The sequence below is a fragment of the Fistularia commersonii genome, chromosome 20, assembly GCF_037954325.1.
Source record: "Fistularia commersonii isolate RoL2024-O1a breed Wild chromosome 20, RoL_Fcom_v1.0, whole genome shotgun sequence".
In the NCBI taxonomy this organism is placed as follows: Eukaryota; Metazoa; Chordata; class Actinopteri; order Syngnathiformes; family Fistulariidae; genus Fistularia; species Fistularia commersonii.
Genome location: NC_141303.1, coordinates 5,837,297 through 5,863,838, shown reverse-complemented (window position 1 = coordinate 5,863,838; position 26,542 = coordinate 5,837,297). Strand labels below are relative to the sequence as shown.

General features: G+C 37.4%; 1 protein-coding gene across 2 annotated transcripts; it reads right to left on the bottom strand.

The window, feature by feature from the left end:
• Positions 1-1,220: 1,220 nt before the first annotated feature.
• hbs1l (HBS1-like translational GTPase) lies at positions 1,221-25,730 on the bottom strand. 2 transcript variants are annotated; one of them, XM_086166771.1, is made up of 18 exons: positions 25,397-25,730; positions 24,753-24,818; positions 24,487-24,618; positions 23,656-23,907; positions 12,218-12,326; positions 11,693-11,943; positions 10,645-10,810; positions 8,968-9,085; positions 7,109-7,255; positions 5,700-5,774; positions 5,469-5,586; positions 4,241-4,309; positions 4,032-4,136; positions 3,638-3,728; positions 3,441-3,549; positions 3,187-3,287; positions 2,509-2,653; positions 1,221-2,345 (listed from the first exon to the last, which is right to left on the bottom strand). In XM_086166771.1, the coding sequence occupies exons 1-18, from the start codon at positions 25,437-25,439 to the stop codon at positions 2,334-2,336; spliced, it is 2,109 nt and encodes a 702-aa protein (XP_086022897.1). In that variant the 5' UTR covers positions 25,440-25,730; the 3' UTR covers positions 1,221-2,333. The 2 variants fall into 2 exon arrangements, with proteins under 2 accessions (XP_086022897.1, XP_086022898.1); XM_086166772.1 differs by lacking the exons at positions 1,221-2,345; positions 2,509-2,653; positions 3,187-3,287; ... (9 more) ...; positions 11,693-11,943; positions 12,218-12,326 and adding an exon at positions 19,687-22,107 and having other exon boundaries at positions 25,397-25,571.
• Positions 25,731-26,542: the final 812 nt, after the last annotated feature.

Below are 26,542 nucleotides of genomic sequence, written 5' to 3'. Positions count from 1 at the left end.
ACAACATGTGGCTCTTCAAATGCAGCTTTTTTTGTAAACCATTCAGCCAACTGAACACTGCTATCTTGTGGCCACAAATATCACACTGCTAGTTATCAGCACATCCCCAGTAAAAGCTGCATTTATTCAGGATATATTATTTTTTTAGAGGAATTAAATTTTGCATTTAGGGACTCCTAATGTTCTTTTCTTTTAGGAAAGGAAGAAAATGTTTTCAATAAGATATGGACCATCAAATATTTATCATTTATACTATTCCATTACTGTTTTGGATACCCTCTTCATCTAGTTAATTTCCCGAATTTCAGAATTGTACTCTGAACTGTTTTATTCATCTCTTAATTTCTTTTTTAATCTCTCTATTCTTTTTTAGCTTTTTTTAAATAAAGACATTTCCATCAGTCTTTACTTCACCATCAATTCAAGTACTTGCTTTAAAAATTAAAACAGGAAAATCATATAATAAATAAAAATGAGTAGAGCAAACACATTAATACTTAAATTATATTCTATTGAGTAATTGCACAGTGTGCTTTTGTAAGGCTGCTATTAGATTTAATCATAAGCTGCTCAGCATTTGCATGGATTGCACAGGCCTCTGTATACACTCAAACTAAAATGTTACTCACACATGCCTAAATAAAGTTGGATTAAACTACTCCTGGGTATAATGTGGACAAGCTCGGTTTAATGGGAGTTTCATTGGAAAAATGTAATTAAACCATTTAACGTGTAGCTCCCTCACTTTCATCCGAGGGTCACCAACTGAACATGATAAACTAACAGTATATCTTACCATCATGCATCCTCTGAGACCAGAAGACCTCATCAAGCCACCAAATCATTTTCTCTCTGGCTAAAGAAATCACCAGAATGAATGATTCCATGAGATTTTTTTGTGCTTTTGTCCCTAATCTTTGTCCCATCATTTGAGATGAACCATTTGCCTCTCCTTAGTTTTGTCTTTGAGAAACTGATAAATCATACGCTGTGAAACCGCAAACAATAAAAGTGTCTTGAGCTGAAAAATTGAACTCAATCAGGTAACCACGTCTCCATCCAATTTGTTCTCACCTCGACACCAGCTAGAACATTTCTTCAACCTCACCAGACTGTGAGAGAACTGTACTCACGATGCTAGGCAAGGTCAACTTTAAGCCTTTTTTTTTTCAGGGATGGACAGACAGAACAGGTCAAATAAAAACTCAATACAGGAGTTACTGGTTTGATGTTCTTCTCACTTTATCACTCTTTACATCGTTAGATTTGCGCTTAGGTTTGCACTTATGATTTTACACATGCAGAAATACTGCTCTTTCAACTTCCCTCACACCACAAAGCACTCTTTGTCAGGATATAAAAATAAGCGGTGACTGATCAGCCCTTCAAGTTGCTTTTTGGTAGTTTCCAGAAAAACTGCTTTGCAGAGGAATTTCAAGTAATCCATCTTTTGTTAGCATAAGAGGATTCTGACTCTTGATGCAAGCATAGATTAAAATTTAAATTTTCCCTTTTTGTTCAAAAATTATTCATGACATTTACATGCCTGCGGATCTTTTTGCACTGCAATATAATTTGACTTGCAAACATAAATTATGATATAAAACAATTACCTGACAGTTTGCCTTTGACCCTTACTTTTCTGACGGATTTTTAAAGTAAACATTTTCAATTCAGCAGCTTTATTGAGCAATGTCTTCCTTAATATGATATAACCAAATAAAAAAATTAAAAATAAATCATGGACGAAATGGACAATGGATGAAAAAAACATTTCAACAAATATTATGCAATTGTTCCTTTCTATAATACCTCATGATTACAGGTTAGCAAATCACCAGAGCTGCTGGTCATTATTTTGTGACTTTCACTGGTTTGACTGCTTTCTCACATCTGAATTCATTTTTCTTCAGTTAAAAAAAAATGTCCCCAACCTCATTGAAAAGGTGCAGTGATAATAATTGCTGTTTAAAAAAAAAAAACATCCATTGTCCCCTTTGAGTCTGATTAGTGTGTTTTGGCTCAATCCAACCAAGAAATGGATGGAAGCAGATTTTCTATGATAGCCTGTGACTATTGTGGTGAAGTGTGAAGTTGGGGCAGCTCAGTATCCTGTGCAAGGTTGTCAGTTAAAGGATGTATTGTGAAACACATGGTTGAGATCTATGCTATAAGTGTTGCCCAGGGAAGTCAATTGTAGGCAGCTACTTTGCAGGATGGGAAGATGGATGGATGGATAGATGTGTGGATGTGTGACACCCATTGAAAAATTGCACTTTGTCTCTGGCTGCATACGGTCCACACAGCATGGTCTGTGTCCACGGGCATTGTCGTCATTCTTTAATCTGTGGTGGTGAAAAATTATACTGATTAACCAATGAGGGAAAGAAAATAGTTGATAAATACAGCGGGTGTCGTAGTTTAAAAACATTTTTAGCTTATACAAGGGAAAATGTATTCTGGTTTTATACACATCTATATTTTTTCACAGAAGTAGTTGCAGTTTACCTCTGTGACTACACCTGCTGCAATGGTAGAGCCAACATAGCGCAGCATGAATCGGCCCAGTTCCTTATAGTCTTTGTACAGCTCTAGTGACACTGGCCTCTGTGTCTGGATCTCCACGATGGCATTCATACCCTTGCCCAAGCACCTTTAAAAGGAAACACATGGAAAGCAATAACAACACTTCAGTTTAAAGGAGATAACATGTTTTGATATGGAACATCATTTAATCATATCAGAAGTTAGAGACTGTTTTAGGTGTTACAAAAGCAAACTTTCATATAGATACAAATATATATATGGCTCTGAAATATGGCGTGCCTAATGTGCAGCACAAGAAAAGCAACCAAACATTTACCAGATATAATAAAGAGAAGGTCATTTTCAAATTTCAGGGTTGTTCACATGTTTTTCAATATTGGTGAAATGTTTTCAGCTATTTTCTGTTTTTGTCCTTGATACTAGAACTCATCTTGAGGTATAGAGGATCATATTCAGAAAAATACCAGTAGAATTACTCTCAGAGGAAAGATCGCGTCATACAATGTTGCTATATAATGTCAAATAAATGCTAAAAATCATGTTTCATTAAAGTGACCAAAACACCAAAAAAATCCAGTGATATGCTAAAATAACCTGCTTTACAGATTATCCATTATGACTCTTCCCTCTAATACTCACTTTGGTTTCTTCTTGAGGACTTCCCCGCTGCTCTTATGTAAAACACTTATCAGTTTCCTGATAGTGGCTGGCTCACTGACAGTCTGATAGTGCAGCAAAACCTGTATCAAGGAACACACACATAGTTACAATTAACATGCATGTACATAAAAGAATAAGCAAACAGAAAGAAAGAGGTTTCATGATACATACAGAGTGCATTAGAAATTTAAACGAGAGAGTGAATATGGGTGTGTATACAAACGTGGACTTACAGGGAAACCTTGAGTGATTGGGACCTCAATATTGAAGAGTAGAATTCGCGCTCTGAATCTGGTGCATACTCGAATAGGGTCCTTGGGATCACAGAAAACACACCCCACACTGGAAGGAAGCAATTATCACAAAATACAGCAAACATAATCACAGTCATAAACTATCATGATTGTCATGACATTTTAAGAAAGTTTACTTGATCTTGATGATATCCATGCCGGTTACTGTGAGGCTGACGTGGTCTCCTGCAGCAGCCCAGTCCAAAGCTTCGTCATGCAAGGTGACACCTGTAGAAGACCGACAGTATTTGAGTGACAAAACAGCCATGGGGTGGCAGTGTAGCCCAGCAATCAGTGTGTTGAATGCTAAAGTACTAGTACTGAGGAAAACCCCCTGCTCAAGATTTGATTTACTTCAAACTGTCTACATTATCATGATTTCATGTAAGAAGTTTCAGTGTGTCTGTCTTTTACCACTATCATCTACAAGAGAAGTGCTCTTCCTGAAGCAACCTGAAGAAAACTGTGGCAAACTGTGGCACCAAAACCAGAGACAATGTTAAACCCAAAGGAAAGCACAAGAGCACACACCTTTGACAGTGCACGTTTCATTTGGCGGCATTGCCAGTAATTTCTCTCCAGTCTGAATATAACCAGCCTCGATTTTTCCTGTAACACAGAAGCCTGAACCCTGGTCTGGGGAGAAAAGGGGCAACATCAGCTATTTATTCTCTTAAAAAGAGGAGGGAAAAAGAAGGGGAGAACATGAACAACATATACTGAATATGATGGAGATTCACCTTTGAACACATCAGAGACACAGAGCCTGAAAGGTTTATCAACAGACCTCTGAGGAGATTTAAAGGCATCTGCAGAACAGATAAAAAAGAAAGAGCATGAGACTCAAATAAACTATGAAAAGAAGCCTGGTGACAAATACTGTTTTCTGGAATAGGGTGAATAATCCTGAAAGTTCCTGGATGATCAGCAAATTTTTAATGTGAACTTGCATGTGCAAAATACTGGAGAAAGAACAGCGAGTTGCATCACATTCAGTTTCTCATGTGTCTCAGCACTTTGAGGGGTCAATAGAAAAGCACTTTCCTATCAGATGTATACTTTTCTTTAAAAAAAAAAAAAACAAAACCAAAAAAAAGTAAAAGTCAGAAAAGTACCTAGTTTTTGATCATTAATGTTGATAAAGAAACAAACTGAAACTTCTGTCTTCTCGGTAGACAGTCAACAGGTTTAATAGTTATCTTTTACTTGCCTATCAGATTGGCATTGTAATTTGGGGAAAAACTGTATTCAAGTAATGCCTTACAATATTAAAGTTATTTGTAAGTGGTAGTGAGAAGCTGCAGCCAATTTGTCATGAAGATCTTGTTTGTGCTATTTTACACCAAAAAAACAGAATGACAAAAATTAACTTACATGTAATTTTCCTTGTTAGATTTTAATCAAACAATGGTTCTACTTTAATAGTAACAACAGTTCAGCACCTTTTCAAACATATTTTTAATGGTTACATAATGCTTCTGTTTGTAAGATGCAAATGAAGTAACATAAAAAATGTATTAGGAAGTAACAATGTTTTTGCAGCAGCCATTAATTGCTATGAATACTGTTCAGTGGTATTTGACCTTGAACTGTCAACATTATATCAGTGGACTTCTTTCTTTATGGAAATGGTGCTTGTAATACAATATAATGTAATCTCTTCTTTGGCCTTCTCCCTAATTAGGGGATGCCACAGCGGATCATTCCATCTTGCCCTGTCCTCTGCATCTTCCTCTATCACACTTATAATATTTCATTTAACAGACCTGATTGGTCATTGTATTTTGTTGAATTTGCCACTGTTGGTTGTTTGACGCATTTCTTTACAGCTTGATAGTGTGCCTATTTTTTCCCAGCGAGGGACACTGAATTAACTTGAACAGGTGAAAGTGCTTACTAATGACACATTGGCAGGAATCTATGACTGTGAGGATTCTGGTCAGATTGACTCATGTCAGTATACTTTACCAATTTGCTCCAGCAGGCTGGGTCCAGAAAACCAAGATGTGAGTTGTGACACTGAACTCCTCGTGATGAGATTCTCTCCTGATAGGCCACTGGTGGGGATGAAGAAAACATCAGAATCCTGCAAAAGACAAAATATAGATTGGACAAAACCCACCAAGTAAAAAAGGCTTAGATGTAGAAGCAAAGATGTTTAATATCAAAAAACATCTATTGGACCAAAGGGCTAATTACCTTGAATCCTGCCTGCTTTAGAAAAAGGCCAAGTTTTGAAGAAATTTCCTGGAAGCGATCTTGCTCCCAGCTGACCTAAGGATACAGACATTAAGAGTTAATTTCCCATCAGCACGTTGCTGATACGATGAGCGGTCAGCACGAGATCGACACAACGTAATATGAATATCTTTTCATAACATGTTATCATAAATGCTTATCTCTAGATTTCCAAATAATTGAACTAAAAAAAAAAATTCAAAAACAAACTAAGCCAGTAATGGGGAAGCAGGTGGTTGATTTTGAGGAAACTATAAATCACATCAGCCATTACAGCAACAAAACTGGCTTGTGCTCTAGACCAGGGGTGTCAAACTCATTTCACATCGCGGGGCACATTCGGCCTAGGGAGATGTCAAGTGGGTCGAACCATTAAAATGATAGCATACTCAGCTATAAATAACCAAAATATCATGTCTTTCCTTTGTTTTGGTGTAAAGAAGTACAAGAACATTAGGAAAATCTTGAAATTTAATGAACAGTCCTTTTACAAAACATTTTATGAAACACCTCATGTTTCCTTAGACCTGTGGTGTCAAACTCATTTCACATCGCAGGCCACATACAGCCTAGGTAGATGTCAAGTGGGCCGAACCATTAAAATGATAGCGTCTAGTCTAGACTGATCAATAAGACACGTGCAACAACAGTATGTGCAGCTCGAGCCCTTTCAGCAATATTAGTATTATTACCAAATCTGTTGTTAGAAAGCTTTAATGTAACGAAATAAGGTGAGGGCAATTTCAGGTTTTCTTCTGATGAAACGGTCATATCAAGCATTATATAGCAACAAATAAGTAAGCAGGCAACCTGCCGTATGTGTTCATATTTATTTCAGACGGTTAAAAAACATGAGGCTAAATAGCTTGAACTTTATTCTATGGGTCTGTATCATTCCTGCAAGCACTCCTACTCTTGCCCACTTGAGCGGTTGAGGTCAACACAAACTTAAAGCTGCTACAACTTCTCAAAATGTACTGAATTTTCCAAAAACGGGTAATATGAGGCAAATCTATGCACTGCAAAGTGCATGGTAGCATGTCAGCATGTCAAACCTAGAGAATTTGTTGCTTCGAGAGACGATTCAATTTATTTATGTCTAAAACCTTTGAGAAAATTCACTCTTCTTTTCGGGATATCCTTTTTTTATTCACTCAATCATGACTTTTAGAGGCCAATTTGCAGGACGGTGTTGCACAAGTTTGACGTTGGTCATTTTTAATGCTAAACCATGAGTACATGGAACTAAATTTTTTTTTCAAAAAATTCTGCACAATTTGGAACCAGACCTTTGTCCTGCAACATATTTTGCAGAGTGGGAAAGACAGCATCATGTCTGAGGTATCTAAGTAGTTTGATACTGAGCTCACCTGGTCCATTTTATTAACAGCCACAGCTAGTTGAGTGACACCCAGTGATCGCACCAGCAGGGCATGCTCTCTGGTCTGACCACCTGCCTCAAAGCCTGCTTCAAACTCGCCACGGCTGGCATCCACCACAAGCACTGCCACATCTGCCTGGAGAGGAGAAAAAAAAGGGAGTATTTGAAGCTTATATCTGCAAGAAAAATTGGATCCCTTAGTTGCACTCATCTGGGATGTTTGAATGCACAAATGAAAAAGAGGTGTGCAGGGCCACAATGGTGATCAAATGGCATTGCAGGCACACAGTAGTTATGTTTGCACATTTTGGCAAGAAATCATGCGTATAACAACAAATAGGACAATGTAGTTATGTTCCTCTGACAAACCTGTTTCAGTTTATATCCAGGCCCCATTAAAATCATACAGTAATGACTCTGAGATGATTTAACAAAGTGCCAGAAAAGTTTCCTTCAAGATAGTGAGGTCACAGTGATTTTAACCCCTGACACTTTGGATATCGAACATCCTGACAGACACCAATTAGACCTTTGTATAAAATGTTGTCGTGACTAATCTTTCTTTGCAGAAAAGTGCAATGAGCGGGTAAAAAAAACATTTTGTCTGGTCACGATGAGTTTGACTGTGACATTTGACTCAGTTAGCATTGATCCCATGGAATTTGAAAACCGGACGCATGCATGGATTGCAAAATGAACAGCATGAGAACATAATACCTTTGGTCACTGTCATTTGCATTATATGACTAACAAAAATAACACAGCATCTTTTTGTTCAACTAATGGATGGCAAATACCAGTAATTTTGCGAAATATGTTTGAAAGATTTCATGACAGTAATGATGACCGTTTGTGAATTTGGTGAATTCTGAACTTCTTTTTTTTTTAACATTAATGAAGGATGTTCAGAGGGGAGAGTAGTAAACCTCAGAGGAACGACTGACTGACAGCTAATTTGGATTTTAACAGAAACTTCTTAGTCACAACATGATCAGGGTAAACGTGAGGAAAGTCATATGATAATAAAAGAAATTACACTTATGCATCAAAGAGAGACAGACAAACACACCCAAACCGAACGAAACACCTCTTGACACCAACACCCAAAACCACAACACCACTTTTAAATCAAGCTGAGAGTTAATGTTAAATCTAAGGGAACGATAATAACTGTACATACATATGTAGGGATTACGTAGACATATGTATGTAGCCATAAAATGCATGTAATTCAAGACTCAAAACCTTACTGCTCTGTTCAACAATTAAGACGATAAAAGCAAAACCATACTTAATTCTGCTTATGGTTGGTAAATTATCCCCAAAAAACATGTAATAATCCACTGTCTTCATTGTAACTTTCCTGAATTATTTCACATTAAAATATTCTGTATGAAAGTGGTCTGAGAGTAAAAGATTGTTAGTATTTTTTCCCCTCACTCATTTCCATTTTGAAAACCACTTTGGGAAATTGAACAATGCTAAGCCTTAGTTTTAATTTTTAATTTTTTCAATGATTAATGGCTAATGGGAAAGTAAAACTTGCTCACTGAATAACCAAGAATATTCAGTGCTTTCATTTTTTTTCAGTGAATTGCGACTTTATCCAGAAGGAGCACAATAAGTGCTAAATTTTTTTTCTACAGACAAACCCCAAATACATGACATACTTTTATTACTCTGATAAATATTTCAAACACATGATATCCTTGGAATAGAAATTCCTTTTTTTTTAATTCCAACTGCAATTTGCTTGCTGCTTGAAGGATTCTTTAGGGTTTAGTTAGAAACTATGGTATGTATGGCTGTTTGTACCACCTGAAGAAGGATTTATATGGCCCTTAGTACCTGTGCAGCTCCTGTGATCATGTTGGGAATGAAGTCTTTGTGTCCTGGGGCATCCATGAGGGTCACCACCTTGGAGTTTGTCTCAAATTTGGTCATGCCAACATCCATTGTCACACCCCTTGAGTGAAACAAAAATATTTGGCAATGGTTTAATTCAGTGAAGTGATGGAAATAAAATCATGGCAACGTGTGCACAAGTGAATGAAGCAGGACAGTGCAAAGTGTCAGGACTGAATGTACTGGTATTCAAGGAAGCTCAAAATTTCGATTTAAGTCATCAATTGGGCAGGGTCTTTTGACAGATACTCAGTCAATGTTCCTCTTACGCAAGAAATTTGAGAATATCGATTTCCACCTATATCGCTTTCTGTTTCTGAAACTTTAGTTTCCTTCTGACAGACAGAGTCGTCAAACAGCTAGGCAAAGTTTTTTTTTTTTAAATACATTTTGGGGTAAGACAGACGTGAAAAATGAATTAATCTGATCAACAAATAAATAATGACGAATAGCATGTTACTAATAGAAAAAAAGATTGTAACAATTTAAAAACTGTTACCATCAATTTGTAAATGATTCTTCAATGTTATTTTGCTCGTTCAGGAAAATGAATTCAGAAATGAAATTCAGTAAATACTTCACATATAGTCTGGTTACTTTTTTCCCCTCAATGACATATTCTAATAATTATCCTACATCAGAAATAAACTAAATATTCTAATAAAAAAAGAAGTCAATAAATTTGTAAAATAGACCTGAAAATTCACCAGAAATTTACCTACTATGATCTACATTGCAGAACTGCAACTTATTCTGGCCAGCCTGGCTGTATTCTATCACAGGTGTCTTACATTTTTGAGGCCAAGGCCCCCAAAGTAAAGGTACCAAAACTCATGACCTCAAGAGGCTTATGAAACACACTAACTAGGCAGTACACACACCAAAGCATTTTGTTATCAGTTTTTTGTTTCCCTACAATTATTTTTGTTTGATGACAGTTTAATGCAAGTATTCCATGGTGAGGGTCATAAAACGTAGCTTGTGTTTCACTATATAGCCAAATCAATATGTCGCTGTGGTGCAGGATAACAGAAAATGAACAGTGTTATAATTTTATAACAGCTTCTGCGAGTTCATACTTAATCTCCACGACACTTGCATAAATTGTGCCATAAATTTGGTTATTATAAAGACTATTTCATGCTGTTTATATGGGCAACCCAACTGAGACAAAGAGTTAAATTCTTGAGAGAGAGAAAAAAAAATCAGCTTATAGTTAGATACCAGACAAAATCTTAAACGAAATACAGGGGAAGAATGATAACAACTAAATAAATAGCTAAAATGTGCCAGAGCAGTAGCTTTTTAAACAACCTTTAAGGACACCCATGTGATTAATGTCTTTGATAGACAGCAAATAATCTAAATCCCCCCAGAGAATCATGATAGACACTCTGACTGTAGAGCGTTGCAGGTTGAAGGCAAGATTGCATGAGAAGCCATTCAACGCAATTTGTGTAAAATAAATTGACAGCTATGGATTCTTAATTGCATAAGTTCAAGTTTGTATTTTAATACTAGTGTTCACTCTTAACGGATGCTACTGAGAAGTAATAATTTAAGTCAGTATTTGGAATAGGGGTTCAGCAGGTGGACATATTTAAATACGTTTTAAAATACCTGTCCCTCTCCTCGCCAGTTTCATCCAGGACCCAGGCAAAAGCGAAAGAGGCCTTGCCTGCCTTCTTTGACTCCTGCTCATACTTGTGCATGGTGCGTTTGTTCACATTGCCCAGCAAATAAAGCAGGTGGCCCATCAGCGTGCTCTTCCCTGCATCCACATGACCTGCAAAGAGGAAGGGGACAATAAAAATGAAAAAATAAAGAAGACAAAGAAAGCTACTAGGGTGAAATGACACCGCAGGGGGATGTAAGGAAGGATTGAGGGGTTGTCACAAGAGTGATAAGAAAGGTAGTGGACGGGAGAAAAGATAAGACATGGTAAAGGAAAACCACAGACATGCGAGGAAAAGAAGAGTTGCACAAGAAGAGTAGGGCAGACAGATGTGGGAACAAGGATGGTGGATGATAGGGGGAGGGGGAGAGGCAGTGGTTAAAACAAAAGGCTTCATAGGGCATGGGAAACTAGAATCATCTGCACCTTCGAAACATTCTCTTTTTCAATAGTAACTGAAAATGAAAGAATAAAGAATGAAGAAACTGGTCTACTATTGGTATGTAGTACTACTTAGCTAAGCCTTGCAAAAGCCTTACCAAAGAAAATATGGTAAATTTTCAACTTCTCAGAAATAACATTTTAATGGTACAGAGCAATATGTAAAACTCAAACATCAACCGTGCTTTGAACTTGGATGGACCATAAGGCAGAATGGAGCAGACCATTTTTTTCTCAAAGTCTACTAAGGAGGCAGTCATGGATACAACTGTTTGTGTAAGAGGAACAGACAAGACAGTCATGTTTAATTTCCAAGGTCAAAAGCCTTGGACATGAGTTTGTCTTTTCACTAAAATCAAAAACTTATGCTTCCATATTTTTTAACTGGGAAAAGACTGGGCCAGGGGCTTTAGGCCTTGGAAGTGGAGCACACATGACAAGATCTGAACATAACTTTGAAAACCTTGGGTTCAGTGTTTACTTCAAGTAGAATGTACTTTGTTCACATAAGGATGTTTCCTCTTAAATGTTTGCACTTGAAAATTCTCCTACCTATAACCACAAGATTCAACAGAGGTTTGCCCCCCTGTCTCTTTTCCAGTTCAGCCTTTACGTTGATGAGTTGCCTGGACTTTCCAGAAGAGCGGCCCGGAGTGGGAACTGTAGAGGGCTCATCTTCATTCAATGCTTTAGATGGAGTCCCAGGACGCTTGGAAGTGGCCTCCGATGCTTGAGTCACCATAGCGGTTTCTGGACTTCCCCCACGGCGTCCTGAAGCAGGAACTACACCATTCTCCCCAGTGCTGTGACAAGAATGAGTACCATGACTGTGACTCTTTTAAGTTATTTATCATGTCGATCAGTCCCCGGATGAGAACTTGACCATGATAAGGGATTTGTCTGAAATGTCTGTCAAGCTACTGAACATCCGAATCTGCAGTTCGACCCCTTATCAATGTATCTAGATCTTGTCAATTGTTAATTTTATCCAAAGGCAAATAAGGAGTTTATGAACAACTATATATGTGACGTATCATAATATTTCATGAAAATAATAAGTAGGTGTGTATTAGATACCTGGGAACGTCAAAGCCCATGGTCTGCTTCTTGCCAGAGACGGTCATTCGGGCCACCTTTGGTACAACTTCAGATTCCAGTCTATTGTGAGTCACATCTCTGCTTTTAGCTGAGGGGAATAGAGGAACTTTATATGTACATGCTGTAAACATGGGCATTCAAGATGGAGTTCAGTGAACAAGAAAAGTTCATTGAAATCTAACTGAAATAAAACAGTTTTCTTATTTTTACATATTTTTTATCCAGGAAACAACTGTCTGGTTTCTTTTTTTTAACTGAATTCTGAACCTCAACAAAGGCCAGAGTTATGATAAAAAGATTATGATGAGACAGTACAAACATTTAAAGGATTTCCTCACATCGCACTAGCATTTCATTTGTTTTGTGTTTTTGCATATAATCGATTCTATTTGCGCCTCCTTCAAATTCGAGAAAATAGAAATGTATTCAAGCAACACAAGATCCTGCTGTGCATATTTCAATTGTTGTAGTTGTATTAGGACTGTATAGGCAAATGACGCGATTAGCTTTGGAACAATTGTTCATAAAACTTATTTGGTGGTTCATACAGTATTCTGTATCAGCAAGACATCGGGGGCAGTGCTTTGTCATCCCTGTCTGACATGGCCACCGGTCCTAGTCATTTCAAGCCTCCCACTGATTCATTTAGACTAGGTTACACAGTCAAGCATTCATGTGAATAGCACTGACATCCTTGATGAGAAAGGGTTAATTTCAGAACTAGCAGTTGCCTCCCATCTCCATGAAAGTTTTGACACAGCAGTTTGCAAAAATATGCCTTAAAAAGGTATCACCTTTGTCAAAGGCAGGGTTTGAAATGAGAACACAAGTGAGAAAAGAGCTTTCCTTTACATTCATGTACACATTTCAATCATTAGTGCATGAAAATAAGGGAAATAATAAGGATCAAACTCAACCCACACAAATATACATTGAGTTTGTTTTTTAGGATTAGTTCTTTTGTCATTTTGAAGGCTTAAGAGTGGCTAACATACAAGGAACAAGGTTAAAGAAAAAAATCCACACACCAAAAGTGCTCCAAAAATAAAGATAATTTATTCTACCTATAGTACAAAAACACATCTCTGGTAAGCGTCTGAGGATGAGTCAAAGGTTGCTTGAAATGTTGTGCGAGAATGTATTTTGTGTACTATATGTAGAATAAATTATCTTTATTTTTGGAGCACTTTTGGTGTGCAGATTTTTCCCTCAAAACTATTCAGTTGACTTTTTTGATCCAGCACCCATGCCGAACTAAGCAGCAGATCACATGTTTTTTCCTTTTTCTAACTTACCATAAAAGTAAAACCAGAGGTCAAAACAATGTAAATCAGAGGAATTCATTATGAAAAGCAATGTAATTCTGAATACAATGATTTATTGAGGGATTAATTCAACATAATGCATCATGGTGACATTCCTTATAATTTGTTAGCTGACTATTTTAGTTATTCTCAAACATGTCTTTTGTGAGTTATTCGTTTCATGACTATGTTTGTTTCTAATTTTTTTATTAAAAAGGAGCTTGTTATTGATTGCGTCAACTCCTCCTTTTGTCCTCGATGCTTTCTGCAAATTATTCATCGTACAAAATACCCAAAGGGAGAATGCGAGGAAGACATCTGTGATTCAAAATAAATTGATCGACTTTCTCTAACCAAGTGTTTTCTAAATGACTGTCCCTCTATAAGGGAGAAAAGTCCCCTTCATTGTGAAACACTGACACACAAATCAGAGGAAACGTTCTTAAAGTGATAGATATTCATATTGTGTTGATCTCTACTCATTTAAATGTGGAGTAGGCAACGAGACAGAAAAGAAGGGAGTTAAATGTAAAAAATAAAAAGTATAGCTTTCAGAAATGATCTATTTACACACACGCACACACACACACACACTCTTGAATATAATCCATACTCCCATACTGTACATATTAGTGAAATCTGCACCATCAGCTCTCAACAGAAACATGAGAGGTTAAAAAAAAGAAAAGAAAAAGAAGCTCTCAGGGGAAATTTGTCTTTTCCTGCAGCTGGGGATCTTCTTATCCTACCTACAATGACGTAAAGGTTTCAAGCACCTGCAGGGAACAGGGGGTCAGCTTCAGATCCACTACTGGGGAACATCAGCTCTTAAATAAACTAACTGATTTCATTCATCTTAATTTCCTTTCAACTGCTTCCTTCAGGGGTTGCCACAGTGAATCCTCTGCCTACGTTTAACTCCCTTCTCTGCGACCTCATTTCTTCTCACACATCAATTAACTTCATGTACTCTCTGACCCAATCAATAGATTCCTCCTTGGTTTTCCTCTCAGCCTCCTGCCTGAGGTTCAATAACATTCCTCTAAAAAAAATATATTCACTATCGCTACTCAGTGCATCTCCAAATCATCTCAGTCACACCTCCCTGATCCTATCTCCAAAACATCTAACAAACACCCTCTGATGGACTCATTCCTGATCCTATCCATCCTTGTAACTCCCAAAGAAAACCTCAACATTTTCATCTCTGCCTCCTGTTGTTTACTCAATGCCACGGTCTCTAAACCATACAGCATAACTCGTCTCACCCCTGTCTTGTATCCCTTTCCTTCCCTTGTGGCTGATTCTCTTTTATCACACTTAACCCCTAATGTTTTCAGGCATTGCTGTAGCCTCAATTCCACTTTGTTTTTTTCTTATTCACTCATGCATTCTGTCTTGCTGCAGCTCACCATCATTCCACTCTTTTCCAGTGCAAACCTCTAACTATAAACCTTCCTCCACCTGTTTCTGCTCTCACTACAGATCACCTTGACCTCCTCCCACACCAACAGCACACCTCGCCACGGTCTTACAGCTCTCATATACTGTATGTCCTGCACCACTCAAACATACTTCTCTGCCACTCTAGACTTCCTCATACAATACCAGAGTTCCTCTCTTGCCACCCTGTCATATGCTTTTGCTTTTTCTAAAGCAACAAAGACACAATCCAGCTCCCCCTGACCTCCGTATTTCTCTATCCACATTCTCAAAGCAAATACTGCACCTGTGGTATTCTTCCCTGGCATGAAACCATACTGCAGCTCACAAAGTCCTATTACTACTCCCCTCTCCACACACACAAAAAAAGCAATCACATGTATGGCTTACAAACTTTATTCCTCTGTAGCTGTCATAACTGAATGTCCCCCAGTTATTTGAAATCCGGCCAACCGCACTTGATTTCGCACCTCCTCTGATTTCATATACCGTGAATATCATATACAGCTCCAAATGTAATCCACTCCTAGCCCAAATATATTTGGGTTAAAATTTAAAATCCATCTACATTGTTTTCATATTTTACTTAGGGGTTGGGCGGGCAAAACAGATAAAACCCCATTCATTCAACTCCCCACAGTCTAAAAGCAGAACATGTCCAAATTTTCACCCATCGGGCACGTTACTGTCAAAACACTGTAATACTTCGACAAACAACCAGCTTAAAAGTTATTTGTATGTGTTGCCTTGAGGGCAGCAGTGAAAGAAAGACAGCCTGAGAACACACTGCAATTAGGTTCTGAGGCCTGAAGAAGGATACATTTGCACTGTTTGGACTAGCAGGTAAACAGTTGGTCTCCCCCATCCAGGATTCTGAGTATAAGGGACCCTCACAGTGACTGAAAAGGAAGGAGCCTCAGGACACAACTGAGCACAGGATAAGAAGAGTCTGCACAGGATATGCAAATATCAACCCTCCCCCTTTCAAAATACACAAACGTGGTCTGGTTAGGAGTAAAATAACAAGTGCTGGGTCCGAGTTAAGGAATAGGTTGACAGAAACTCACAGGTCACGTTTCTGTACACAATACAATACGGAAAGTCACCTGGATGATATAATGCATTACTAAAGCAAAATTGACCAACAATAATTTTAAACTATTTTTCAATGTTTGCTTTTCAGCGCTCTATTCAAAGTGTAATTTCTATTTGAGTTTAGGTAGGGAATTATGAGGATATGTACCAGTGCCTCATGAGTTTTGGTGTGGCTCGGCACTCATCTGCATAGCTGGAGTCCAAGATCATTGTTGTCCTAACAAAATAGGAGAAAGAGGGGGATGTGTGTGCAGAATTATCTAACCACCACTTTGGATGTACTTTATATTATTTTTTTGTATTTCTGTGTTTTGTTTTGTTGTTTGTCGCAACAAAACAAAATATAGATAAGAGCTTGATTCTGAGTTTTGTCTTTTCGTTTTGAAAATAATCAAGAGAATCTCTGTCGCTTCTTAAAAACAAGAGCAGTAACAGATAAAGATTAATGATTAAGTCCTCTCAAGGCCTTAATTTCAGAAGAGAATATGAAGATGTCACAGTTTGCTGCCTGAGTGACTAATTCAAGCTCCTGAATTTGCTCTCTGCTGTGACTACTCCATCCCACATAACATAATGACTGATTAGTTGCCTTAAACGCAAAGGTTTTGATTACTGCTTTGGGGCCAAAGTATTTGAAAAAAAATCCCCAGAAAGAAGAGTGCCAATAAAGAAATGAGCTTGCCCTGTATTTGTTAAAATGAATAATGGTTTCTGGCCGAATCCATTCCAGAATGAGACACTGATAATCTATTCAGACAAGGCAAAACCTTATAGCGAAGGATCCAATCATAAAGCGTTATTACCCATCCAGTTGAAGAAAATATTTTAACATTTTGAGCATTTATGTAAGGCTGATCAGAACAAATAAAGTTTCAGGTGTCCAAACAGTCAAATTGAAATTTACACCCAAAACCTTCCCCGTCAACAACCGATCATGGCTCAAGTTTATCCCCGCCATTAAATGAATTTCTTAAAGAAAAACTATCAGGAATTTCACTGAATATACTGAATTATCAGTGAATTTAACCAAATGAACACAAACAGAAATTGCTTTATTCATCCTACGTGTGTGATATTCACACACAAAACTGTTCTGTGAGGCAGCTAACTACTCACATAGTCTTAAGAATTGTATTCTAACTTTCCATTTGGCATGCATGCAAAGTTTGAAGAAGAAAACTCTTGGAACTTCTTCAAACTATCCCGAGAATGACAGATATATTATATACCTTTGGCTAAAGTAATATGCAGACGGCAAAAACAGACTATGACCTCTGTCCTGTGTGATCATATTAAAATGAGGACAGTTCAGATAAGAAGAACCCCAGTATCTGATGTGCCACGTGTTCTTTGGTCAGTAGTTAAGGCTATTCCCAACTTTTCAGAAGACTTTCCAGTCTAGAATGAGAATTAAAGGATTTGTTGTGCTGTAATTGTAATTACCAGCCAACTGAATTATATTACCATCTACAAACCACTGTCCTTGTCAGTCTGCCGTTGGGAAACAAAGTTGCGCAAAGCAGGTTTTCGACTCATTTTAACTTGCAGTCACACAAGGCCTTTCTGCCAACAGGAAACAAGCTTAGCCCCACTCCTGAGGCATTCATTGGCTGACAGAGAAAAGCTGCTGATGGTCGGCAGTATGTGTGTGCAGCTGCAGAACTCACTCAGAGATACTCACCATTCATTTTCTGAATGCCACTACTGCTGGCTAGCTCAAGAAAGGACTGCTTATATTAAGAGAATTAAAGTAATTAATCCTAAGGATGTCTGATTTGTGAAACATATGTATTTCATGTGATCTCTCAATGCAGATCTTTTGACACATATTCATTAATGAGAAATTATTGGTGGTTATGAATGACACTTCACTGTAAGGGGAATTGCACATCTCACATTTGTCATGACCTCAATAAAACAAAAACACTTTTACACATTGACAGTTTAAGACTTTTTCAGAGAATGAAATAGCAATTAGTCTGCTGAAAATGTTACACATGCCCACCCCTGATATGTTTCTGAACAGCTTGCACCAACTCATTTTGGAAGATTAGCACAGAATCATCTTGTTATGCAGTTAGTCAGTTCTTCAGTTCATTTCTTGGTGAAATTTGAAATACTTGATTATTTCATTCACCAGCGGAAGACCAGCAGAAATTGTTTTTTTTTGTATACCACAATTAATCCAAGCATTCAGAGAAATTAACTGAATAAAAACACTTTCAAGTAATTACATCATAATTTAAACATAACATCGGGGACATCAACATAACACTATCAAAAATGTTGTTTGTCTAAAATTAAATGAAGATATCTGGAAGGGGTCGAAACAAATGAGGATGTAAATGTTTTGTGTATATACAAAGCAATGATTCCACTTTAGAGACGTCTAATAAGCAAATGTTGCCTTGTCTGAAGGAACATAGCAACAGAGGACGCCTCAACTAGTGACTCATTATAAAACAATATGAGGCATCATCACCATAGTAGAAATCCATGTTTTTATGGTTTCCTTGTAAACATATATGCACATAAACAATGTTGTAGCAACCTTAGCACCAAATGCATATGCTTTTTCATTTGACTATTTGTGAGCAAAATAATGTTTCACCATATCACAGCATACCATTGTTTGTGCAACAGGTACAACCTGCAAAACTGCAAAGTGTGAAAAAGGCACAAATGATTTGATCTAACAAGCCTTTGACAAAGCTATGACACATGATCTAATTTTCCTATGTAGGTGGTATAAGACAAGAAATGGTTTATAAGAGGTTTGGTGGCGATAGCAGGTCTCTGTGTAGTCACATTGACATTTTCTCAAACTGCAGCTTTGTGCAAAAGCCAAGTCATTGTTTTTTCTTTAAAGAAAGTGCTGCTGATAAAAGTACTTGTCAATGAAAGATTCATTTGTTTAAAAAAAATTCTAAAACTTTAACACTCATCATTTACAAAATGATATTATATCTATATTGAGGCTAATTATATCCAAATGTAATCCTCACATGGCTTCAAGTATACTGAAAAACCAGTCTGACTCAACAGCAGCATCTGTTCATAGTATATACCAATTCCCTTAGGCTTGACTGTCTGGCAGGCTTAGGATCCAGTTCACTCAGCTTTCTGCACCTGTATAAAGTTTACACACAACAATCCAAACACCACCCCTTTACTCAATTACTGTGCTCACAGGGTGGCTCCAGAAAATAAGTAACATCCCATTTCAAACATTCACGAAAGCACTGTCCCGCAGATAACAACGGGATAACATATTGCCAAAATTGTATCTGTACAGACCTTCACATTATTTACCACCCTATGAAATTCTCAAAATCCATGTTAAGTCTTGGTACATTTATTGGTTTAGTGTCAATCTTTCCAATTCAAATCAATACAACAAGGACACAATCAAAATAGGGGAAGGGGTATACACACACACACACAATAACTAAAAACTGAACATACTCATACTTGTAAGAGTTGGTATTTATTGCTGGTCTGATCTCTTGTAATTCTTTACTTTTATCAAATGCACATGGATCATTTCCCCTCTTAGCGAGAAAGGTCTATACACAAAGCCCGAAAAAAAATTTAGACGGAACTGTATTCAGATAATGTAAACGCAGTCATCTTTATTTCATTTTTGACCAACTAATCTATCAGCATGTGGCGATACATCAATCAAAATTTATCACATTCATTCCGCCATTTATTGTAATGCATTCAATTCATGCTTTATTTCTCTACCTGTGATTATAATTAATTTTTACATGACTTATATTCACTTGTCTATGCAAGTGGATATATGCAGAAGCATGGTGTGTTGTCTATCATGGGAAAAACTGCAGGTGTCGTCTTAACCAAAATGTCTACCCCATGATCTAAAACATCGGTAGCAGTTAACCAGCACAATGGTTAACTGATCCATATTCCAATAGCTGCAGTGCACCTGCAAACAAAAAATACCTCTTTTTTTGTCTTTTTTTGTGATGGAGTTTGTGAAGTGCAAAACTAGAAAAGAGGTCAGGCCAAAGACACTAAAAAATCTTTCCAAGTTAAGAATTAAGACTTTTCCTGCCATACAAAAATGTGAATTAAAAGACAATTGCCAATTGAAAAGAGTCAAATTTACAAAGGTAGAAAACATTTTCAAGCAAATTAAAAATAACACTAAAAGCTCTTAAAATATCAATAGTACTTCAAAGTTATAGAGCTGTAACATGTTTGAGCTGCCCACGTAACTGAAAAGATCACTTCTTGTTCTCTTAGACTAAAATACAATTAGTCTGTAATCAACAGAAACACAGCACTTTGAAATAATAAGGTATGTCAGACTTATAACAGTGCTCAGCTGCCATTCCTTGATAGTTGTTTCAAACTGTTTATTCTACATAAGTGTCATGCACCTTGGTGTTTTGTTCAGTTGATCGGAACAACTGCGACCATTGAAAGAGTCAAAGATTAAAGATTCTCTGTGAATCGGTTTCCACACAACTGCTGCTAAAGCAAGAGGTGCTTATTTCCTAGTCTATCTGGTGAAAGCCTTTCTTTGATTTGCACGCACAATATCATCAGGTGATGGTGTGTCAAAGCGGAAAGGTGCAATTGGTGCAGGCGGGGTAATGTGCTCATCAGATTTTTCTTGCCCCTTAAAAGAACCATAGGTTGTTCTCTGGCCAATTATTTTGTCCTTTATTATACTTTGAATCTTCTTCTGTTGTTGACTCTGAAATGATAATGTGACAGCAAATACGGATGGCTTTGCAAAAACGGATGAATCCATATGCAAGGAAATTGGAATTGGAGCAGTTGGCAATGGGGGATGTTTAACAAAGTGACAAGAACTAACTCCTTGTGACTGGGCCATGAGTGCACCCAAATCAATAGTAAGGTCCAGCCTGGGCAGACTGGAGATTTGCTGGAAGGGTTTGTGGTCAAGCTGGCATTTGGTCCCGACCTCCCTGACACAAGAGCTCTCTGGTTTTACTTTTGAAAGCAGTGATGTGAGCGAGTATTGTGATCCATCTGAGATCCTTGAGGTACTGTCCTCATTTTTAGAGGGAAGGTGTGACAACATGGGTCCCTCAGAGAAGCCAGGTGGTTTTCTCACTGTATTTGTTGTAGGTGCAGTGTCAAGAGACTGAAGACAACTCTTGGTTTGATGTTGTAATGCTAGTTGAGCCAGTGAGACAGACCCACCAATGGATGCTGGACTAATGTCAGGTATATTACACAGGGATGGCCCATTAGCTTTTGTTCCAATGGTCGGTGATTGAGATGGGTTGCATATGTTTCCCTTTTGATGTTGTAATGTAAAATCAGACAGTGAGAAAATTTTCCCTGGTGTAGCCATATCCTGGCCCTTTGCAGAAGTCATGGTGCTATGGAGTCTAAAGCCAGAGTCACTGCAGGTAGGGCTTCTGTTTGAATGTTCCTGAATTAAATCTGCCAAAGATGGACTACCTTTGGGATCAGTAATAACAGGTTTGCCTGAGTGTTGATTGCTCTGGAGGACAGAACTAAGACTCCCAAAACCAGGAGGAGCAGCCAAAGGGGAGCATACAGGTATTACATTGGATCTGTTATGAGAAACTGAAAGGAGGGAGGGGACTGTGCTTTGAGATGGTGACGACATATTCAATGATGCTAACATTCCCAAGGAGAGGTTGTTGGAATTAGACACAGGTGGCGGAGTTGTATTAGGTCCTATGCTGAGGGCACATAATGAGGGAACTACCAATCTCTGCAAACTATCAGCATCTCTTGCCAATTTATTCTTCTGATCATGCTCAGAAATGAGCTGTGCCAGACTGGAATTACTGCCAATGCCTGGCCTGACAGTTTTAGGGATAGCAGTTGGACTTCCGCAGCTGCAAACTACCGGGTCAACTTTAAGTTTAGATAACCTGCCGAGAGTATCTTGTGTGGTCAGTGGCACATGATGTTTACGTGTGCAATTAGACAAGCAGATGTGTGATTTATGTGCTGTGGATGTCATATTGGGAGAAGCAGCAAACAAGCAGGCTCCTTACCTTACGAAAGCCAATTGCAGTTGACAAAGAGGAGAGGTCCAGGATGACCACAGGGGGAACAATAGATGAATCACATAATATAAAGAGAGGAAAGAACAGAAAGAGGGCACTCTGTTAAAAATTTGCAGACATTTCTTGAATCCACCGTAACGTATTCAGGTAATAGTAAATTAATAAAGAAGTCAAGATTTCTCGTCAGCTAAAATAATCATCAGGATAAATTCTTGTCAAAATCTTCTTGTGGCAAACAGTCTTGATTTTCTTCCCTTAAAGATATTTCACCTCTCATCCAAGAGGCTTCTTCACTTCTGAGGAAGTCCAACTGAAAAAGCCTCTCAGAAGAGGGGTCAAACATCTTCAAGTAAATAAAATCAAGTCCAGTTGCCACAACAAGAAGATTTTGACAAGAATTACCATAACCCGGATCACTGAGAACCTCCATTGATGATCATAGATAGTTCTATTAAAGCATATCTTCACAAGCAACTGAAAAATACTTAACAACGAAAAGTTGCTTGTTTCCATCATTTGTCAGTAGAATTAAGTCCCTGAAGCGAACATAAACTTAATAACTAACTTGTGAAATTCATTTAACCTATTTTCAATATCCTATTTCTTAAAAGAAATCTTATTGTTTAAAGACATGGACCAATATCCCGTAAAACATGAATGTTACAGCAATTATGTGATTTCCTTTTTGGACAATAGGTCAAATTTATTATGACTGCTTTAAGAAAATAATATCCCAAAAGCTTATGAAATTTAAATTTAAATAATCACAAAATCCCCTAAACCTAAATAAAAAAAGTAGCTAAAAATCATATTTTAATCAAAACCATTGGGAATATACATGTCATTAAATAGCTAAAAATCATATTTTAATCAAAACGATTGGGAATATACATGTCATTAAATAGGAAGGAAAATACTGCTCTTTAACTGAGGAGGCAATCAATAGATTTGCGAGGGTCTTCAGCTGTTTTTGCGTTGCAAGGTAATGATGCAACTACACAACACACCTGTTGCATGAATGGCAGCTTGTGTCACTACAACCATGACAATCATGTACATACTGACTGTTAATAAGCCAAGGAGAAAGCACACTGCATCACTGAAAGTAGCATATTGGTTATGCACTTTCATTAATAATATACTAAATAGTACATTTCACTTTCAATACTTAAAAATGATTCTTTTACTCAATTGTTTTTTATGTACATCTCCTACTTTCAATACAATCATAACCAAATGGTGAAACAGGGTTTAACAGCTTTTCAACTTGCCAAGTGTCTTTAACAAAACAATTGTGCATTACTAAAAACCGCACATATCCTGATTAATGTGATATAAGACTAACAAATAAACAATCTGTCTCACTTTTTGAACTGGATTTAATAGATTTGGGACATCTCCCTTTAAGGAATTAATAAAGTATGTAACTTAAATTCAAACCAAATCATACAAATGAACAGATAAAATAAAAAAAAATTACAATCATCTTTCATGCTACTATGACCGATAGGTTCAGAACAAATACAACTACCTTTCTCAGTAACAGCAGCTAGTTTGGTTCTCTGTGGAAGAGGCGCTTTCTCCTGGCAAACTCTCTGTACAGACGCGGTGTCCTCTGTAGTACTTCTAGCAACTGAGGCAGATTTAAGGTCTTCAGACAGGACTCTATCCAGTGCCCTCTGTGGATCAAATTCACATCTTATGGCTGCCTGGCACAAGACAGCATCTGGCACTGCATCTCCCAGCACAGTCCGCATATGGTCCAGACAGGAATATAGCTTAGCTGCAGAGTACAAAACAAAGATTGGATGATAGCCTTGAAGTTACTGCCCAGAAAAAGTGAAGAATAAACACACAAAGACATAAAGTTATAATTAAGCATCAAGATAAGGGATATGGATAATCAATGAATAGTTAAAATGTCCTGAAAACAGGAAATAGACTGTTTATATACAATGCATTATTTTGCGCCAATCATTTAAGATGTTTGTATGACCATTTGTAAGTACTCATGTAAGAAATGTGTGTAATGTACTCATGTAAGAAATGTGTGTAATGTTCTACCACTATCTATTTTTTCTATTGTTTTTGTTTACATTAAAAATATTTAAAGTTAATCGTATATAAAAATGTATTTTCATACTGTGCGATCTGCAGTATGTCTTTAGAAATGAAAAGCATTTATATTTTTATGAAATTACAAGAATGAGTTTGAGGGCAGTTTAAGGATTTGACTCCGGAATTAACTTTTTCATTTGCATTTTATCTCACCAAGTAACATCAAACGCAGAGCCCTTTGATATTATTATTTTGTCAGGCCTTTTATGGAAACTATCTTTTAGTTGTAAGAATTATTTTTTACCTTGATCAAGAGGGTCTAGGTTGAGGCTGACAGTTGGGGACATGGGCACAGCCTCATCCTCATATTCTTCCTCCTCCAAGGGCTCCTCTTTTGGTGCTTGCCTTTCTTGACGGGAGTAGATGAACTGATTGGCTGAGTAAAGCAAAAACATTCTTAACACATAGGCAAAAGTTAGATTGGAAAACACAACTGTCTTGTCTAAGACAATTGTCAAAATCATCCTTAATAAAGAGTTATGAAATACAACCTTGTACCACTGATTTTACCTGTTGCAGGTGATATACAGTAGTCATCGTCCACAGACTGCCCATACATGTCGTCATCTTCAAAGTCTAAAAGTCAGGGGAATTTTGACAGCTCTAAAAAGATTTTCACTTTCTCTCACTAACGCAGAAACAAATATGCGACCGATGCAGTTGAAAAGACAACGTTTAACAACATTAGCAGTTTGAATAGAACGATGTGTGTTCAAGTAAATGACAAAGTAATTTTAGGGATTTGGAAACTCGTTCCAAGTGATGCTCAATAAACTCACGGGATGATCGATTAACTGGAATTCATTCCATTCTTTAAAATAAAAAAACAAACCACAACAACGGAAAAACAGTAAACAAGCAAGCTCAATAGACTGGCAATGCAAACGTCACCAACCAGAGACACTTTAATGACAAATTAAAAGGGTGCATGAACACTTGGATATATAGATAGCCATCAAATGTAAGGAATTATTTTCTAAGGCCAAAAGGTAAAGTAATACGACAACGCTCTAAACAGCTCGGCTAAAAAAGCTAACTTTAGCCTCAGAAGCTACAATCAACAACAGTGCATGATAGCATGGGCTAAATAGCCTAGCATGCTGCGGCCTTGTATTCGATTTAATAAATATCAAAACTTTGGCAACATTATCTACCTTCAACGTAGTTGTAACCTCGGACATTCCTGTGCCGTGACATTTTGCTTATTCAGTATGTCTCTGTCCGAGCGCAAATCTTTTTTTCAGATCACAAAGTGTTGTGACATGTGTCAGCGCCCGGCTACCATTTCTCCTGGTGCGGGTGGAAATGTTCCAGCATTGAACCTCAAAATTGATTCTGTTGTCCGGAAGATAAAAATCATAACAGAAATCAATTATATGTTATATTACATTTATCTAAGGTGTGATTGTGCTCTTTTAAATTACATTTATAAAATTAAATCGATCTTACGCGTACTTTCTCCTGTGGCGTCATTTCCTGTCCCTATGCAACTAAGGGCTTACTGGATACCTGCTCTGTGGATGCTTATAGCAACAATGTCATCATTATTTTTAGTAGTTAAAGTCAGTTTAGATAATTATATTAAACATAAAGTTTGACCGAAGTGCATCCAATTTTGAAACAAATGACGTCTGGTTAATTTAACAAAATAAGGCTAAAAATTTCTCTTCCTCTAAAGCTAAGTGATCAACACTGTATTATGTGGGAATTGTAAGGATGGGTTGCATAGCAAGGGACTATGTGATGTCACAAAGGAGAAACACGGTATGTATGATGTCATAGCTGTTTGCCACCAGCCATTTCTCACAGTGCACAAGCAAATTGTCCTACGGTTTTATAATGTCTTGAGAGTTTGTGCAAACAGGTGAGAAGACTTTACAAACACTAACTCATTGTGTGGCATCCGTCCATGGTGGTTAACTAGTAAGCTACCTAATATGTACAATGGATTATTTTGTAAGTTCTGGAAAAAAGGCAGTAGACCCTCCACCTTGAATAACTGGTGAGAAAGAGCAGATATTGAAGATAAGAAACTTCAACAAATATATATATATAATATTCTGTCTCCTTGTCAGCCAAGGAGATCCCTGCTCCAAAGCTCATATACTGAGCTATATAGATTTAATTTTGGATGGGAGAACACAGAAAAACATCATTGCCGCACAGTGGGCCCATTAAAGATAACAATTACTGAGAGCACAAAAGTCCTCTTATGGCAAGTCTTTTATGGTCAACAGATGACATCATTCTATTCTATTATATTTTATTTCATATGACCTGCAAACTATCAAATTCCTTTT